Consider the following 19,142-nt stretch of genomic DNA (forward strand, 5'->3'; position numbering starts at 1 on the left):
CAGTGTGAGGTCTGTAGGGTTCACGGGGGCCACGGTGCCCTCAAAGGCCACGAAGAAAACGGGTGGGAGGGGAGAATACAGAGGGGAAGAAAAGTGAAGGAAAGGGAGCAAAAGGGCGCCAAGTACTAAGTAGCCTTTCCCTAAAGTGGAAAGGGTGCGGGATTCTAGTGGATTCCAATCCTAACTGCTACTTAGTCCTTGTTTAAGTGTTCACTTCCCCCTCTCTTGTTCTAGTGAGAGTTAATCAAGTCTAGATCTACGCTCTTCGGGTTCATAAAAGGGAAATGATCGAAAGCCACCCAGGTCGGGGCAGGTCACTCGCGCCCGGCCCCACAGTCGGGGCACCTGCCCCGGCAGACTTTGCCGCGTTCCCTTCGGACGGGGAGAGAAGGGATGCTCCCAAAGGGGAGGCGTTCTTTGTCTGGGAAACGGGAAGACTACAACTCCCAGACCGCCTCGCTTTCCAGATGGAGCCCGAGGACTCCAACTGCTCCCCAGTTTCCGCAGGGAAGCGCCGGGCCCCCGCTGCTATTGTATCGGGCTTTCTCTGTCGCTCCGGGTCTCTCCCCCCTTCTCTCCTCTGCCCCTCCCGCCCGCCCCGGGAAGGCTGGGCTTCCACCCGCGCAGCGTTAACCCTTAGCTGGCCAGCAGCCCGGGGAGCCGCGTCGGGAGCCGGGGGATCCCCGGGGGCCAGCCGCCGTGCTCCAGGGAAAGGGCAAGAAGGCCGCCGCCGGCTCTTTAGGGCTCGGGCTGCGGGGCGGGGAGCGGACCGGGACCGTCGCTAGCTTTAAGAACGGGAGCCCCGCGGCCGGGGAAAGAGGGCCCGGGCCGGCCAGGGTCAGTATCAAAGGAGCCTTCGGAGCCGGAGGGGGACTGTCTGGCCGCTAATCTCGGGGAGGGAGGGGCGGCACCCAGGCCCCGCCCCCCGCCTCGCCCCGCCTCTGGGCCCGGCCCGGCTGAAGTGGCACGTTCGCCGATTGTCCAGGAAGGAGCCGGGGCGGGCTCGGGAAGGCCACTTTAGCTGCGGCCGCCGCTGCCCTCGGGTGGCTCGTGCGCCGGGGCGGCCGAGGTGAAGCCGGGGGCGGGGGCGGGCTTGGGAGCATGCGGAGCGCCGGGCGGTCGCTGGCCGAGCCCGGACGGCTGTAGCTCGCCGGTTCGGCCGAGGGAGGGAGGGAGGTGTCCGCAGTCCGGGGCAGCCCCGCGGCTCCGGCGGAGCGCCCGGAGCGGCGGCCCCGGCCCTAGTCCCGCCCGAGCCCGTCGGCCAGTGCGGTGCCCCGGCGGCCGATGCGCCCTTTCTGGGCTGACTCGCTCCCGCTCTGTTGGCAGTGTGCGTGGCCCCGCTCCGCGCCCCGCCCCGCCCCGGCGCTATGGGGCACCCCCCGCTCGAGTTCAGCGACTGCTACCTGGACAGCCCCGATTTCCGCGAGAGGCTCAAATGCTACGAGCAGGAGCTGGAGCGGACCAACAGATTCATTAAAGATGTGATCAAAGACGGCAACTCCCTCATCGGCGCTATGAGAAGTAAGTGACCGCCGTCCCCTGCCCCTCCGCTCGCACACCTGTCGAGGGAGTTGCCGGTGGCGTGGGGGAGGGGGCTTCACCTGGCGCTTACCGCTCTGGCCCGAGCTCCGCTTCTCCCCCTTCGGGAGGGCCGGCCTTATAAGGTCACTTTCTCCGTCGTATGCCACGGGACCCCCTCCCTGGCAGATGCCTTTCACTGGCAGATGTCTCGCTCCTCCGCCATTCCCGGGGAGCTGGGGCCGGGGGCTCGGGAGTGTTATCTGGTCCCCAGGTCCCCGGCGATGCTATACATATATTTTAACGATTGCTGTTGGCCACGGTTGCTTGCCTTCGAGCTTGGGGACCGGGAAGAGACCTGCGGGGGCGGGGGCGAGCGTAAAAATGCGCACTGGGCTCTTCTTCCCAAAGTAGCTTTGGCCCCAGCTGCATTTTCTTGAGCGTGCTGCTGGCTGCAAGTCGCGGGCAGTTTTAGCCCAAGTAGGGACGCAGGAGGAGGGCCGGGGGCTGGAACAAAAGATCGTGCCGTTGGACGGGGGGGAGATGGCGAGGGAAGAAGGATGGGGCTGCAGAGATGGGGGCAGGGGGGCAGTCCCTGAAGGAACCTCACCGCTGGCCTTCCTGGATGGTCACAGCTGACTCAGAGGCTTGGAACCGCTGTGTGTGTGTATGTGTATGTGTGTGTGTGGTGGGGGGGTTGAGAGGAGTTGTATTTCTGCCTGCTGACGGGAGGCCAGGACTAGAGTAAGAATAATAAACATCCCCACCATCGGTTCAGGCAGACCCACCCTTTCTGCCAAAGCATATACCCTGGAGAAAGGAGGGCTAAGATTGGGTGGAGCAATCCTTAACTTTCTTGGCTTAAAAATGGATTATGAAATTTAAAACCACTGACAAATATAAATGCTTCGAACTGTTTTTTCTCCTCTTTTCGAGTGAATTGACTTTTCAAGTGCCTCTATCCGGGCCCAGTGTGGATGTCCGAGGGCAGGTGCAGTGGGTATATTTGACATCAGTGATCACACACAGGCACTCCCTGTCGGTCCCCGAGTCTAACAGAAGGCAGCTGACATTCCACTTGGGTGTAGCCCCTTTCTCAGTGTGACCCTGGGCAAGTCACTTCCCCATTTGGGGCATCAGTTTCCCCATCTGTAAAATGTGAGTTGGACTGGATGGTTTGAAATCCGAAGATTCGGGAGAAGAAATAACCGAGGTGTTGAGAACATGGCAGCCACGTTGCTTGTTCTTGCTGGGCTTTGAGCTTTAGTGACCTTTCTCCCAGGAGCTACTTTGTGTCTTGACTTAGTGCTTGTTCAGCATCCTTTGGGCTCAGGCAATCCAAATGACTTCCAAGTCCATGTGTATTGGATGTGACAAAGAAAATCTTCCCAGTATTTTCTGGGTGCTGGGCCACTTGATCTCCGTTCCCTCCGGGACTTCTGGGACAGGCTCTTAGGTGTGTTGATGCACAATTCGGTTCACCAGTGGTTAAAAAAGGCATATTATGCCAGCTGAGCTGGAAAGGAAGGCAGTGGTGTGGGGGAGAAGTATGTTTGCTGTAATTGTTTACTTATTAAATTAGATGGTGGCTTTATGTAATACCTGCAGTCTTGGGACCCAGAAAGAGACAGGTTATGGTTTTCATCAGATAAGGAAAAACCATGAAAATTGCCTGCTGAGAGGCAGCTACTTTGAGGGAGAGGAAGAGGATTCAGATCAACACAGAGTCCAACAGCGCCTTGCAGTCTTGTGGTCTGCCTCCTTGTAAAATGCTTGAATCTAGTTCATCGTGCTTTTTAACAGAACACAAAAACATTCATCCTCTGCTTGAACTCCCCTAGTGACAGAGAACTCACTACTTGCAAGGCGCTTTCTTTCCTTTTTGAGGCACTCTCTTTTGAAGTCAGAGTAAAACCCCCTTTTTGGACATTCTAGATATGCTCTCCCAGCCTCTCCCCCTTCCTCCTTCCTTTCCTCCCTCTCTCTCTGTGTCCTTCCTTCCCTCACCACTTCTTTCCTGAAACTTGCCAGATCATGTAACCCCCAAAGCTATAGATGTGGTTAGAAGAGGCCTAAGAAAAGAATGTGGTCAGATGGGCTAATTTGCTGAAGGCCTGTGTCCTCCTGGAGTTGGGATGCTGAAAATAGTCGAGGTAGGAAATGTATTCCAACCTTGAAAGCATTCTTTATTTTCTCCCGTCAGCTGGAAGGGATGTTAAACACTTGCTGTAGCTAGAAGCTAAAGAAAGATGCTCGGCTTGTCCCCATCACAGAGCTGTTTGTCTTCTTCCTCTGTCCTTCCTTAAAAATCTCCAAGTCAGGCAGCTTTAATAGAGTGCTACTGATAGGAATCTATCCTCATCTCTTAATGATACCTTTTGGTGTGAGGTATCCCTTCCTACTTCCCTAATAGAGTTTTTGAAAATTAAATGTATTTTTTCTGTTAGGAAGCATTTTTTTCTCTTTCCCCTGTCTCCCGAAAAAAGAAAAACAAAATCCTTGTAATAAATGAGCATAGTTAAGCAAGACAAATAATGTGTCTCATTTCCTCCATTAATCCACCCCTTCTCTGTCAGGTAGACAATCTTCTTCCACTGGTCTTCTAGAATCATGGTTGATCATTGCTTTAATCCAAGTTGTTAAGTCTTTCCAAATTTTTCAACCTCTAATTATCTTTTGTTACAAAGCCATTTTTTGAGAGGGAGAGAGAGAGAGAGAGAGAGAGAGAGCGAGAGAGAGAGAGAGAGAAAGAGAAATATAGAGAGTTATTTCAACCATTCAACCAAGACCTCCATCACTTCTGACAGGATGGCGGTCTCCATAGGTTTCCCCCCTTCTCAAAAGAAGGAATGAGGTGAATTTTCTCAACTCATCTTGAAATCTAAGCTTGGTTGTTATAGGGATATATATTAAAACATTACACATTCTGTAATAGGAAAATATTACATATATATTCAGGGTTTTTGGTTTGTTCTTCCCATTTATGTTATTGTAATTGTATAGATCATTTTTCTGGCTCTGCATCAGTTCATGGAAATTTTCCCAGGCTTCTCGGAATACTCTATATTGTCTGGTTTATACTACATAACAATATTCTATTATGTTCATGGAACACAATTTTAGTATTTCCTGATCCACAGACATTTTGCCTTGTTTGTGGCTCTTTGCTACCTTAAAGAAGGCACAAAACACATTTTCTTCTTTGATTTCCTTGAGGTACAATATACTGTGGCATTTTTTTTGGCCTTGAGTCAGTGAAGTTATTTTGGTCTTCTTCAAGAACAAACCAACCAACTATGAAATTAATAATAATGTTTGCCAACAGAGGGGTGTGTGTGTGTGTGTCTGTGTGTGTGTGTAGTACCTGCTCTGCATCATGCTAAGCACTTTGCAAAATATTTCCTCATTTGACCAATCCTGGGAGGCAGGTGCTATTATTATTGCCGTTTTACTGATGAGGAAACTAAGGCAATCAGAGGAAAGTGACTTGTCAGGGTCACACAGTTAGTAAGTCTGATGGAGGAAGGGCAGATTTTGAGATTTTAAGATTACACAGCTAGTAAGTAAAAGAGTCAGAATTTGATCCCTGGACATGGAATTAGCCAAAGTTTTTTCTACTCTTCCCCTTCAAGAGGTTGAATTCAATTCAGCAAAAAAAATATTTAGCTTCTATCATGGGCAAGACACAGTGTTACTTGTTGGGGAGTAGAAAGGTAAAACAAAGTTCCTGCCCTCAAAGATCTGCATATTTTACTGGATGGCAAAGAGTCCATGTTGTATAAAAGAAGGCGGCAAAATCTGGTGGCAGGTACCTTATTCTTGGAGGTTTCTTTCCTTCCCCCCCGCACCCCACTCACTCACGGAACTATCTTTTCAATTAGTTTTTCATTTGTGTCTATGAGTCCATTTTGGCATTTGGGATCTGGCACTGCAAATCAGAATCGCTAAATCGGCTACGGAGCTGGAATGGCCAAGTCTTCCGAGGAGCCAAGAGGAAATTGGCAGATGACATTGGCCGGACCAAGCAGCCGTCTTTCTTTCAGTCCGGAACCTTTGGGAAACTTCATTTCTACCACTTCTGTGGCGGAGGTATCTGGACTAGCAACCTGGTTGTCTTCCTCAGCTCCTCACTTCCTCTCATCCCCCATATCCAATAAATGGCCACCTCCTGTTGATCCTACCTTCCCCACAGTTCTCATATGTGCTCCCTTTGTGTGGCTTGTAGATGGTTTCATTCCTGGTTCAAGTCTAGGCCTTTCCATGGTAATCTGCTCTCTGAGAGAGGCAGCCTGGGAGGCTGTTAATGGGCTGTATGTTGTTGGTCAAGTTGTTTCTTCCCTGGGCCTCAGTCTTCAAATCTGAATGAAAGGGGTGGAATAAATGATCTCTAAAGCCCCTCCTGGATCTGATATTCTGTATTCTAAGGCCCCTCTAAGCTCTGTCATGCCATGTTCTAAGGCCCCTCCCAGCACTGACATTGTGTTCTAAGGCCCCTCCCAGCTTGGACACTCCCTGTTCTAAGGATCCTCTCAGAGATCAAATGAGATATTTGTGCCTGGCATATGCTAGGTACCATATAAATGGCAGTTATTCTGATGACAACACTTTTCCTTACAGGTTTCTGTTTGGTGCATCTGACCCAGAGTCACACAAACAGGCTGTATCAAAGGTGGGGCTTGAACCCAGGTCTTAACTGATTTTTTATCCCTCAGAGGGATTAATGAGATGGTTAAAAAATCCCTCCACTGAGAGGTTGGAGCAGACTGCATTCTGGATCTCTGTGTGTCTCTCTGTCTGTGGTCCCTCTGTGTATCTCTCTGTCCCTTTGTTCCTTGTCTTTTGGTCCCTCTGTTTCATTCTGCTGTCCTTCTGTCTCTCTGTCCCTCTGTCTCTCTCACTTTCTGGCAGTCCCTCTGTCTCTGTTCCTCCCTCTCATCCCTTGCTAAATTCTCCATCTTTCTTGTTGGGTTGTGAATACTTGCCTGATGTGCTGCGTGAAAGCTTGTTCCTGCACAGCATTATGTTCCTTACAAGGAAGCAGCCACAATTCTGTTGCCTTGGAATTATAGCTTTTAAAATCCTGGGAGGCTGAGTTCTACTTTTGGTTCTGCAGTCATTTCTCTTCACTTGAGCCTCAGTTTTCCTACCTGCAAAGGGGGCATTGCATTCCCTGTTCTGCCCACCTCACCCGGGAGGGTTGTGGAGATCCATCAAGTAGAGGGAAGACTCATAGCCTAAGAAGAAGCTGTGATCTCATTGTGAGGTTTTCCTCTCTGCACGCAGGTGACACTCCTCAGACCACTTGGCAGACAGTATCAGAGTTGCTGTGGTGAAAAAGAGTGTTCTCCAGCTGCCAGTCTGCTGGGGGGGGGTGTCTCCACATGTTGCTAGCCTGTGTTTCAGTTGCCCCAGACCGACATCCACTATCAGATCTGTCCAGTTATTCCTTCCACATTGTAGGGGTTAAGAGCATGTGATCTAGAAAATCCCTTTAAAGTTGTTCGACTCTCCCTTATTGTAAATTATTATGAAATATTATTATACAGTATATAGACACACAATATATTGTAGCTGTTACACAGTGCTACCCATATATTTTAGGTAGTTCTGAGTTTGTCAAGTTTTTCTTTGTCATCTGCTGGCCTTCATGTGTGAGACTTTTACAAAACTCTCCCCAAATTCCCATTTAATTTCTTATGCCAACCTGCAATATATGGGGAAAGTCACGATGTGGAAGGGCTAACTTTATTTTTTCTTATTACCTGCTAGGCCTTGCCAACTTGTGCCCCAGCCATTGAAAACCCAGGTTTACCACAGTGAAGCCTCAGAGAGGGGTGGTAATCATAGCTTACAGATGGGGGAGCGTTTATGTGTCTCAGGAAAGTCTCGAACATTGCTTGTGAAAACAGTGGCCACTTTCTTCTCAATAATGCGGTGATTCAAGGAGATTCCAATAAACTCGGAATAGAAAATACCATCCACATCCAGAGAGAGAATTATGGAGACTGAATATGGATCGAAGCATACGATTTTCACTTTTTGTTTGTTTTCTTTCTCATGGTTTTTTTTTTCCTTTTGGTCCAATTTTTCTTTTTCTTTTGGTAATCAATGCATTTTTATTAATTTATTGCTGAAGCACTTTTTGGTCCAATAGTTCTTACCTTTTTTCAGTATTATTTTATTTTTTAAAAATACATGCAAAGATAGTTTTCAACATTCATCTTTGCAAAACTTTATGTTCCAAATTTTTTTTCCTCCCTCCCCTGTCTCTCCTTCCCAGGACAGTAAACAATCTGATATAGGTTAAACAGGGGCCAAACAGGGGTTTAACAAGGGTTAACAGGAGGTCAAACAGTTCTTCTAAACATATTTTTATATTTTTCACTCTGCACAAGAAAAGTCAGATCAGAAGGAAAAAAACACAAGAAAGAAAAAAAAACAAGCAAATAAAGAAAAAAAAGGAGGAAATGCTTTTCTTTGATCTGCACTCAGTTGCTGTAGTTCTCTCTCTGGATGTGGATGGTATTTTCCATCCTAAGTCTATGGAATTGCCCCTGAATCACCTGATTGTTGCAAAGAGCCAGGTCCATCAGAGTTGATCATCACATAATCTTGTCACTGTGTACAATGTTCTCTTGCTCACTTCACTCAGCATGGTCTGATTTTTCTTACACAACTTGATGAATATGGAAATATGTTTAAAATAATTGCCCAAATTTACCCTATATTAGATTACTTGCTGTCTTGGGGAGCGGGGGAGATAAGAGAGGGAAGGAGAAAAATTTGGAACACAAAGTCTTACAAAAAAATGTTGAAAACTATTTTACAGGTATTTAGAAAAAGAAATAATATTGAAAAATTTAAAAAAGTAAATGGAGATGTTTAATCTGGAAAAGGGAAGGTGGGAATCAGTATTGGGGGGAAGGATATGATATCCATGTTCAAGTGTTTCTTTCTAAATTAAATTTTATTTATAAACAAGAAAAAGAAAAAAGAAAATAGTGGTCACTAGTGAAGGGTATTTGGTGTCCATTGGAGACTTGAGCCTTAATTGTACTACATGTAATTTAACTTATCCTGAGATAAACCCAAAGCATCATGGGTCTAAAACTGGAAAAGACTTCAGAGACCATCAAATTCAACTATCTCATTTTGTAGAGTAGGAAACTGAGGCTCATGGAAAGGAAAGGAGTTGCCTGCAATCACATAATACCAGACAACTAGAGTAGTCCAATTGCATCATTTTACAGAGGAGGAAATCGAGGCCCAAGAAAATGGCATCTCCCTGCCAGAGCACAATGAAAGAACCTTCTGATGCCTACTCCTTATGTGACATGGGCATGTAAAATCATTTATCCCTTCTGAGACTCAGTCTTAACTGAGACTGGCCTCTGAGGTCCTTTCTAGCCTCTAAAATCCTACAATTTGGTTTTCCTATGAATGATATGGGGCAGCTAGGTGGCCAGGCCTAGGAGTCAGGAAGAACTGAGTTAAAATCTGGCCTCAGACACATATTAACTCTGTGACCCTGGGCAAGTCACTTTCACCTTGTTTGCCTCAGTTTCCTCATCTGTCAAATAAGCTGAAGAAGGAAATGGCCAACTACTCTGGTATCTTTGCCAAGAAAACCCCAAATGGGATCAAGGAGAGTCAGACATGACTGAACAATAACAGCAACAATACATTTATGTGTATTCCATTGATGAGCATCATTTGGCTACATGGGTAGCACCCAAAGTTAGCTTGGTCATTGGAGTGATAGGCCTGGCACTCCTGCAGTGTCCAACCGTGAATCCTACCTCCCCCAAATCCTTAGATCCTGGCTTGCGGTGGCAGCCTGAACTTGCAGATGATCCAGACCGGTGGTCATTGTCTCCAGCTTTCGATCCATCGTATTCTTGGTGATGCCTTGGTTCTCTTGGGACATACCCAGCTGAAATAGCAAGGGGTGACTCCTGGATTCTGCTTCCCTCTCCCTTCTCCAAGTTGTTGATGTCACCAGCCAGCTTCTCCTTGAGCTGTGGGAAAGGGGCGGGGTCCCCAGTAACTGACTGGAGCCAGACAGATGTTTTTCTTTATTTTCCTTTGCCCCAAGGCCCTGATGTGACCAATTGTGCAAGTCCCATGTTACAAACTACCGGTTGCCTACGGGCAGTCTAGGGCACCTTGAGTTTGAGTCCTCCTATACCGATTCACTTTAGTTCATATTGGTCTAATGCACCCCCACATCTGGATCTTTCCAATCTTTTTTCTGACCACCATAATAAGTGTCCTACCCTTCAAGGGATTCTTAAGGTCCTTCATCTTGAAGAAGGCAATTTTCCCGGAGGGCTCTGGGAAAGGTCAGGATTGGCTGTGGTAAATCGCATGCATTACTCATGGAGCATTTCTCCTCATGTGATGGGCATGCTACAGTCTGGACACTGAAATGTTCCTTAGCTAATCCTTCCATTGCTCAGATCGGGGAGAGTTTACTGAAGGCAAATTTCTCTGGATCTGCTGATAGAATATAAGCTATTGAGGGTGGAAACTGTGCAGATCAGACCATTAATAAATGCCTTTTAATAAGGCCCTAAATAAATAGATTGACCGAGTTGTAGGCTCACTGCCTTTTGGATACTTTTTGCCCTCACTGGCCTTTATCTTCCTCCAAGCTTGTATCTGCAAGGCAAGGCTTATTAGATCTGAGATTCAGATCTTAGATAATAATAACCTTAGAGGGCATGGAGTCCACCCCTTTTGTTTTCCAAGTGGCCAGACAGGAAGTTGAGGCCCAGAGACCTTCATTGATTTGCTTAGGGTTACATAGGTCAGAAGTGGCAGAGATGGGATATGCATCCAGGTCTCCCTGCCTCTATGGCCACGCTGCCCCCCTTAGCTTAGCTGGGTAACCCTTCATTGTGCTCACACCACTCCACTCGAGTACTCGAAATTGGATGCTGTTGGTCCCAGTCTGCACCAACATTCTGTAGATACATGTTCGCTCTAGACACAACAGGGTCATGGTGTCCGCCTTTCTAATGCCCATGACTTCCCTTGGGAGCTCAGGCTCACCCAGACAGTAAGCCCAGTCCTCTTCTCTTCCGCAGATGCTAAGCTTCTGGGACGTGGGCTATCAAGGGACAACTTACAAATGTACAGTTTGTAATTAGGGGCACAATGCCCCCACAATCTAGAAGATCCACGTAAAATTGTTTGGCCCTCCCTTCGTACCAGAGGATTAATTTTTATTATGGTATTAAAAGATAAAATACATTTATGTTATACAATACCATATGTATAGTTTGTGTGGTTTTGACTTTCTAAAGTTTTTCTGTCATCTGCTGGCCTTTGCGTGTTGTATGTGTCTACTAAGAACCCCCCCCCCCAAATCCCCATTTAATTTCTTAATTAAAAGCTGAAACCGTAATGGGGAAAGTTGTGATGTGGCAGGGAGAACTGTAATTCCTAAAATGACTAGAATACAGTGGGCCTACAAGGCCCCAGCATCTGCAGGTCATTCTCCATGCTGATTCCCTACTGTAGGTGACGACTGTAAGTATAATTACAAAAGATTCTGGGACAGTTGGGGCAGGCTTTGGGACCTGGAGCCAGAGAATTGTGACCCCAGTTCTGGGGAGCAGTCTTCCTGGGAGAGAGGCTTCTCTGGCCAAGGTTTTTGTCATCTTGTGGAAATCTGGTACCATTTTTAATCTGTCTCCTGGACTTTGTGGCCTTGATATATAACATCCTTTAGCTCCCCCTGTCCCCAATCTATGTTTTATCCTCCCCAGGCCTCCAGCACATGATAGGCTCTTAAATGATTCAACCTCACACGAGATATGAAAATGTCCTCTGTAATGGCATGAGGTAACAGAATAACTCTGGTGTCGCCAGGAAGCATGAGTGGGCATGCGGTGGAAGTTTGGGGGAGGTTTGCTAACTGGCTCCCTACGGTGCCCAAATTTCAGGCACCGTGTCTGGGGCTGCTGTGGGGACTTGGTTAGGAAGGGGAACAGGCTAAGCAAATTCTCGTCAAATGAAATACTTATAAAGTACTTAGTGTAGTGACTGGCACACAACAGGTGCTTAATAAATGCTTATTCCCCTCACTCCATACTTATACTCCCCTCTTTTTGGATGTACTACTCACCATCCCTCATTCATTCCATCCTACCTTTTTCCTCTGCCTTTGTTTGAATGTCACACTATTGACCAAAATGCTTTCCTGTCCTATCTTTACCAACTGAAACAAACCAATAGATCGGCACCATTTATTCAGTAAGTGATTACTATGTGTGGGGTCCTGTGCTTACTGTTTCAGATACAACCAAATGGCCTCTGCAGAGACAATATATACATATACAGGTACGTGCAGGACACGTTCAGAGCAGAAGGAAGTTGACTGTCTAACAGCCAAGGGAAGCGAGTGAGGCCATCTGCAGAAAGTTCTATTTGAGATGACTTGAGGAAAGCTGGGACTTGGAGTCTAAGAGCATTCCAGGTGTCAGGGGGAGGGCATGGTCAGTGCAGAAGCAAGAAGGTGGGAGTTAGAGTAGATGAGGCACTGTGAGGTGACCAGTGGAACTGGACCATGGGTGGAGGCAGTGGGGCACAGTGATATGTAAGAAGACTGAACAGATAGGAAGGGCCCAGGCTATGAAGAACTTCAAATGCCAAACAGAGGAGTCTGGATTTAACATGAAGCCGGATGCCCAGCTCTCCTTGATGTCCCTTTCCCAAGTCAGAAATGCTTTCCTCTCCTCCTATTTCCCATTGCACCTTGGGTTCTGGCTCTCGCATACATATATGGTGTTATTATGGTTATTTGGCGCTTGCCGCACTGGAGAAGAAGCTCCATTAGGGTGGTGACCAGGTCTGCTTTCATGTGGGCCTCCATCGGTGTCGAGCTTGGTGGTCTAAATGGAGGAGGTGTTTAGTTCGTGCTCATTGATGCAAAGATGGCCTGGCACTCCTTCCTGACTGTTCCAAACCTGTTGTTTTAGAAACTGCTTTGGATTGGCCCACCTACTAGGAGAGGTCACCTAATCAGACCCTGAAGTAAGAATGGGCCCATTCATCATCTTTTTGGCTTCTTTTCAGTGGCTTGATTTTGTTTATTATGCCTAGCCCAAAGGTCCTATTTCATCTGCCATCTGCTTCTGGAATTTGCTCTTCTATGGAGTTTTCAAGCTGCTTGGAAAACACTCTTTTGGTCCAGTTTTTCCTTAGCTCCTTCTCCCCTCTTCATCCCTCCACATGCCCCTACTCTTCCAGCTCTGGGGTGCTCGTCTTCAAGGGAAGGTTGACAATAGACCTTGTGTGAAGGTTTACTCAATGAATATTGGGGAGAAGTCTGGAATGGGAAGGGACCAATTGGGATATGAACAGTGGAAACAGAGAGGTTGCAAGAGTTGGTGGGCAAGAGAAGTTAGACTGACTCTCAGCTAGCTCAACAAGGAATTTGGGGGGTTGCCTAGATCCCAGAAGTAGCATTAAACATGCCCTGAAATCACCTCCTTAAGATTGTTGGTGATGGTTACGTTCACCCCCTCCTTAGACCGTGCAGCAGCTTTCCATTGTGGGGATGTGCAAGTAGAGGATGATATCATCAAGAGAGGGCATCCACTTCCCCTGGATTGATGATGCCATGATGAGTATTCCCCATCCCGTAGACAGCAGAGGGTCTAGGCCTTTGACCTCCTCTTTTTTTAATTAAGTAATCAAATATATGTTAAATATGGTAAAAATATATGTTGAATCCAATATATGTATATATATTTGCTGCACAAGAAAAATCAAATTAAAAAGGGAAAAAATGAGAAAGAAAATAAAATGCAAGCAAACAACAACAGAAAAAGTGAAAATGGTATATTGTGATCCACCCTCAGTTCCCACAGGCCTCTCTTCATCACAAGACCATTGGAACTGGCCTGAATCATCTCACTGTTGTAAATAGCCAAATCCATCAGAATTCATCATATAATCTTGTATAATTGATCATATAATCTTGTTATTGCCTTGGCCTCCTCTTATTTGGGATGAGACCTCTTCCATCATCATTGTGAAGGGAAAGAGATGGGCGGGTAGAGGATTAGGCTACTTCCTCCTCCTCTGCTTCCATCTCATCCACCATTACTCTTCCAAGAACCGGCGTCATGTCCTCCCCCAGAATTCGACAACCTGGCCCACTGTGGTAGACCTGACACCATAGTGGTATCTTGGTTCCTTGTCCCTCAGATCTCTGTCTCTGCTGGAAATAACAAGAGCTGCTATTGTGGGGAGCCAGAGAGAGGAAGTGGGCAGAGCCCCAGTCTGTGGCTACTGTGGAGAGGAAGCTCCCTACGCTCTGTTGTTAGCCTTGAATTATTAAGAGAGAAGATTCCCGAGTTTGGGAAGTAGCTGCTTTGTTTGTCTGATTTGAGCAGCTGATAGCTTCGAAGAATGAGTTCGAATCTTGAACACCGTCTGACCGGGGTCCGTTCCTTTCGGCTCTTTTTAGCTACATCTTTTGCACCTTGTACAGCCTTCGTTTCTTCTTCCATGAGTCCCTTGAAGGATGACAACATGTAAAGGTCATCCCCAGTGGAAAGCAATCTATAAACAGGAATTGTCTTTCTCGTCGTGCTCATCACTGTGATTCTGTTCTTCTCTGTTGAATCTCGTTGCCAGAAGAGGCCTTACAGACCATCAAATCCAACCCCCTGCTCTTCCCGAAGAGGCCACTGAGGCCGAGGGAGGAGAGTCACCCGGGGTCACGTGGCCAGTGAGGAGCAGAGCCAGCACTGGAACGACCGCCTTCTGCTTCCAGACGCCGAGCTCTTTTCTCTGCTGCCTACACTGTGGCCAGATTGTCTGGGCATTTCTCTCTGAGGATGACAGTGTTTCATTCTCCCTTTGAAATGGCTTGCTTGACAGAAATGGAGTGACTTGGTGGGAGGTAAGCTTTCTTTCCACGCTTCCTTCTTGGTTTCTGGGCTCAGCTGCTTGGCTGCTGTAACCTAATTGCCGTGCAGCTGGGGCTCTTCCCGGGTGGACGGAGAATGGTGATATGTCTCGCCACTGAGACACCTGCCCCCTTTGTCCCATGCCCCACACTTCCTCCTCAGCTGGGTGCTTTGGGATCAGCCCTCTGGCAGGCCATTGGCCTGGGTATTTATCACACACAGTTGTCGGTCCCATTGTGGATATTGGGAGGGAATCAAAGGCCCCCTAAATGGCTTCTCTTTTTTCCCCGAAACAAAATACTGCAGTCTAAGACTTCTGAATGTGGCAGCCCCAAAGCCTTGAAATGGAGCCTGTGCCTACTAGTTTGGAAACTTGGAGTCTCTTTCCAGCAAGAGGTTTTCATTAAGGGCTTCCCAGAGGCAGGAGGGCCACGTTGTAGCTTCCAGCTCTCTCTCTCTGGAGCCATGCTGTCGTGGAAAAGCCTTTCCCTGGGAGTGGAAAAATCTGTATTATGCATGTGGCAATTGACAGCTGGAGCCTGATCCCGGATTGACACCCATTCAGCCTTCATTACTAGGTGGGGCTAAAAACCACTGGTATCCTCGCTAAGCTGCCGCTTGGAAATAGGACTGTTAGACTGGACTGGACCTGTGAGTATACTCATCGAGGCAGCTCTGAGGAAGCAAATCCCCCCTAGCCATGCAGACCAGCACCTGCTCCGCAGGCCAGAGCCTTAAGAGAGGCCGAAGACACCGAGGGCTTGAGCTTTATCCACTAAGCCGTGCTGTTTCTTCAAATTCATTTGGCGCAGGAGAAATGGAACGCACTGCTGGTAAAAAACCAATTCCAGGGACAGCTGGGTGATGCTTCAGTTGATAGCACACCGGCTCTGGAGTCAGATCCAGTTCCAGTCCAGCCTCAGACACTTAACACTACCTAGCTATATGACCTTGGGCGAGTCACTTAACCCCAGCTGCCTTGCTGAACACCACGACCACCACGACGACAAATTCCCCTATAATCATGGGACTGAATTTTATAGGGTTCTAGCTCTAGAGTTGGAAGAATCCTCAGAGGCCATAGAATCCAACCCTCACAGAAGTGGAAACTGAGGCTCCCAGGGAAGTGATTTTCCCAGAGTAACTCAACTCTTGTTTCTTTACACTCTTGCCCCCTGTGAGCAATGATTTGTGTACCAATAGCTACAGTGACCAGAGCAACTACTGTAGAATTCTGGGAAGTTATCTTAGCAGTTACTTCAGAACCATTGTACATTGTAGCAGCTCATTGTAGCAGCTCCACCACTCTTTTTTTTTCTACTGCTGAATCCCTAATTTACTTTTGTCTTCTGCCCTAAGGTCCAGTGGTTTCAAAAGCCATACTTCTTGCACTGTCCTGTGCTCCAGGTATCCAAATTGGACTCGGAACCCTGGTTCCCTAAAAGTAATGCTTATGGTATAAAATGTTATACTTGGGTAACATCTTCATTTCGAACAGTTTATGATACATGGTGTAAGATGTTGGCCCAAATCTAACTTTTTTTCCACTTTTCACAGTTCTCAGAAATGGTATTTAAAAGGTCACTGATAATTTAGGGAAATAGACCTTTGTGTATTACCCTAAGAACCTAACTGCCATTTAGAGTGTTTATGTTTTGGTTCAACTTGTCAGCACACGCTATGCCTGCCTCCCTGGCTTTCTTTCCTCTTATTCTATCTTCAATGTCTTTTGTTCTTTTATGTCTGTACTTTGAAAATGTTTCAGTAAATCCACAACCTCTTTGATGTGGACTCTGCCTCTCCTGGTACAGATCTCAGTGTGCCCATTTCTTGCCAGGTTGTGATCGGATCATTGCCCTTATTTTCTTGCAAATCTCCCATGAAATCTCAAGGATATCAATGGCTGTTTTTAGCTTGAAACAGAAGTTCTTCTTTTTTAAAAATATCCTTTTATTTTTTCTCAATTAAATATAAAAACAATTTTAAGCATTCCTTTTTAATGAAATTTGGAGTTCCAAATTTTTCTCCCTCATTCCCTCCCGTCTCCCTCTTTAAAATGACCAAGTGGTCATCTAGCCTTTCTTTGAAGACCTCAAGTAAGAGGGAAGTCACTTGTGGCAGCCCCTTCCATACTGGGATAGTTTTGAATATTAGCAATGATCAACTCAACGTGCTGGGTCTTTGAATATACAATGGATACCCATATAGCACTTGATATGTGCACCTGTTAATCCTTACTCTCACCATGGGACTGGTCCTCCTCCCTTTCCGGTCACAAATGTCCTGGATGTGTCTTATACCACTTCTTACGTACAGTTGGGCCCTCATGAGAGTGTTAAGTGAATATTGTGGATAGTCTCAGGTATTCAAATTTACATTGTTGAGATTTGGATTATGTAAAATGTGGTCACCGGTTCTAGCCTGATGGAAATATGGAACTTGATGGAAAAATAAACTTGAATCATGTGATAATTTCATGGGATCCATCATTTGCACTCGTCGGGACCTAGCCATATCAGCCGTCCTTGGCAATATTCCCCGTCTGTTAACACCCATCATGCACTTCTCCATTTCCCTTTGGTTCACCTGAAATTAATATTCTCCTGAGATCCTGATGATCTATGACTCTCAGCCATATGGCATCCCTGAGAGAATACTGCTGTTAAAAATAGGAGCTTTGGTGGCTGGGAGCAGTTCTGGATCATTGAGACCTTTGGTTCCATTTCCCAATGCAACCCAAATGAGTCTTTTCCTTCTCTAGGATTTTTTTTTCATCTGTAGTACTTGTCCAAAAGATGAATCTTTATTGATCCGGTTCAGATGCTGTCTCCTCTACGAAGCCTTCCTTGATAATCAAGAAAACTCCTCAGACTCATCTATGGTTGATTGAAAGCAGGCACTGCTTTCTTCCCATAAGGCATTGGTACACGCTATATAACAGGGCTTCTTAAATTTTTTTCACTGGTGACTCCTTTCAGCCTGAGAAATTTTTACGTGACACTGGGTATATAAGTATATAAAATAGTTATACAGATCAAACATTTACTGACAATAAATCATAAAGAAATTTATTTTAAAACAATTCTTTGGTATACAGAGATTTTTTTTTAACCATTTATTAAAGGTGAAAGTAAATTTGCCTACTAATGAGATGATGTGCTTATTTGTTTTTATAAAGAATTAAATCTTTGCAGAATATTTCATGCCGTTTACTGTTGTTAATTTTTTCATGACCCCCATATGGGGATGCAACCCACAGTTTAAGAAGTTCATAATCATTACGCTAAAATGGATTTTCTCCCATTTTGTTTGTCAGTATCCTTGTCTCTTCAGTTACCACCTCATCCATGAAGCCTTCTGGAACCCCCCCTCCCAATGCTAGAAGTAAGCTGTCTCTCTTTTAATCTCTCATGTACCACTGTTTGAATCCGTTGTACTTATGATAAGTTTCTAAGTCTAACTTAGAGCAGCAAGTTTTAAATGCTTCCACTGCTATTTCTCTATTTTTGTTGTCATTTAAGTCATGGCTAACACTTTGTGACCCCATTTGGGGTTTCCTTGGCAAAGATACTGGAGTGATTTGCCATTTCCCTCTAACTCATTTTACAGGTGAGGAAACTGAGGCAAATAAGTGACTTGCCAGGGTCATACAGCTAGTAGGTTTCAGAAACCAGGTTTGAACTCAACAAGATAAGTCATAGTGACTCAGATCTGGCACTCTTTCCACTACGATAACACCTTAATCGCTTCTTATCTCTCTTGTCATGGTACAGTGGGATGAGCACTAACTTTGGAATCAAAAGACTTGTGTTCAAATATTGCCTTAGGTGATACATAGGTGGTCTTGGGACAGTCCCTTAACCTCAGTTTCCTCATACGAGGTTTAACTAGATGGCCTCTGAGGCATTTTCCAGCTCTAGGTTTACAGTCTCATAACTTGTTTAATCCCATAATTGTTATAGAAAAGAAGGAAAAAAACATTTATTAAGTGCCCACTGACTTTTTTTTTTATTTCTTTGTTTTAAGGCAAAGGGTTCTTAACGTTTCTTGTGTCATAGTTTCTTTTGGCAGTCTAGTGAATCCTGTGGGTCCCTCCTCAAATTGTGCTTTCTATAAAAACAAATCATAATTGAAATAAATACTAAATTTCAGTTAGAGATTAATGAGGATGGAAATATAATTTTTCAGCGTCAAAGTTCACATATCACATGAAGCCTTTTGGGGCCTGAGGATTCCAGGTTAAGAAACCCTGTCTAGTCCAACCCCTTCCTTTTCCAAATGGAGAACTGAGGCCCAGAGAGAATTAATGATGGCACATAGGTACGAAATGGTAGCAGTGCCATTTTGATCCACGTCCTCTGATCCAAATCTAGTGCTTTCTATTTCTACCACGTAAGTGAATTGCTTCCATGTATTCTATGTTCCAAGTAGCCAAATTATGAACAGTTACCCAACCATTACTGAACATAGTGCTCGACACCTAGTCAGTGCTTAATAAGTGCTCATTCATTCATTCTCTTGTTCCTTCAGAATTTTTTCCTGGTTTCTCGTTTTCTGCTTTCCTAATGCCAGTCCTTGTAAGCCAAAGTCTGTAAGGTTGGTACCATCCTCCTCATCCTTGGATTGTTAATTCAATTCAAGAAACACTTTGATTGACCCTTGTGATGAGTCTGCCCTCCTGTGCTTTATTTTGATTTT

General features: G+C 45.9%; 1 protein-coding gene across 2 annotated transcripts in view; it reads left to right on the forward strand.

The window, feature by feature from the left end:
* Window positions 1–484: 484 nt before the first annotated feature.
* OPHN1 (oligophrenin 1) overlaps window positions 485–19,142 on the forward strand; it is a 275,094-nt gene continuing 256,436 nt past the window's right edge. Inside the window, exons 1-2 of one of the 2 annotated variants that reach the window (XM_031944591.1) lie at window positions 485–837; window positions 1,327–1,521. In XM_031944591.1, coding sequence (XP_031800451.1) covers window positions 1,368–1,521 — 154 coding nt within the window. In that variant the 5' untranslated portion in view covers window positions 485–837; window positions 1,327–1,367. Of the gene's footprint in view, window positions 838–893; window positions 1,070–1,326; window positions 1,522–19,142 lie in introns of those variants that run through there. The other variant, XM_031944590.1, reaches the window with a different exon arrangement.

Source organism: Sarcophilus harrisii, chromosome X, assembly GCF_902635505.1.
Source record: "Sarcophilus harrisii chromosome X, mSarHar1.11, whole genome shotgun sequence".
In the NCBI taxonomy this organism is placed as follows: Eukaryota; Metazoa; Chordata; class Mammalia; order Dasyuromorphia; family Dasyuridae; genus Sarcophilus; species Sarcophilus harrisii.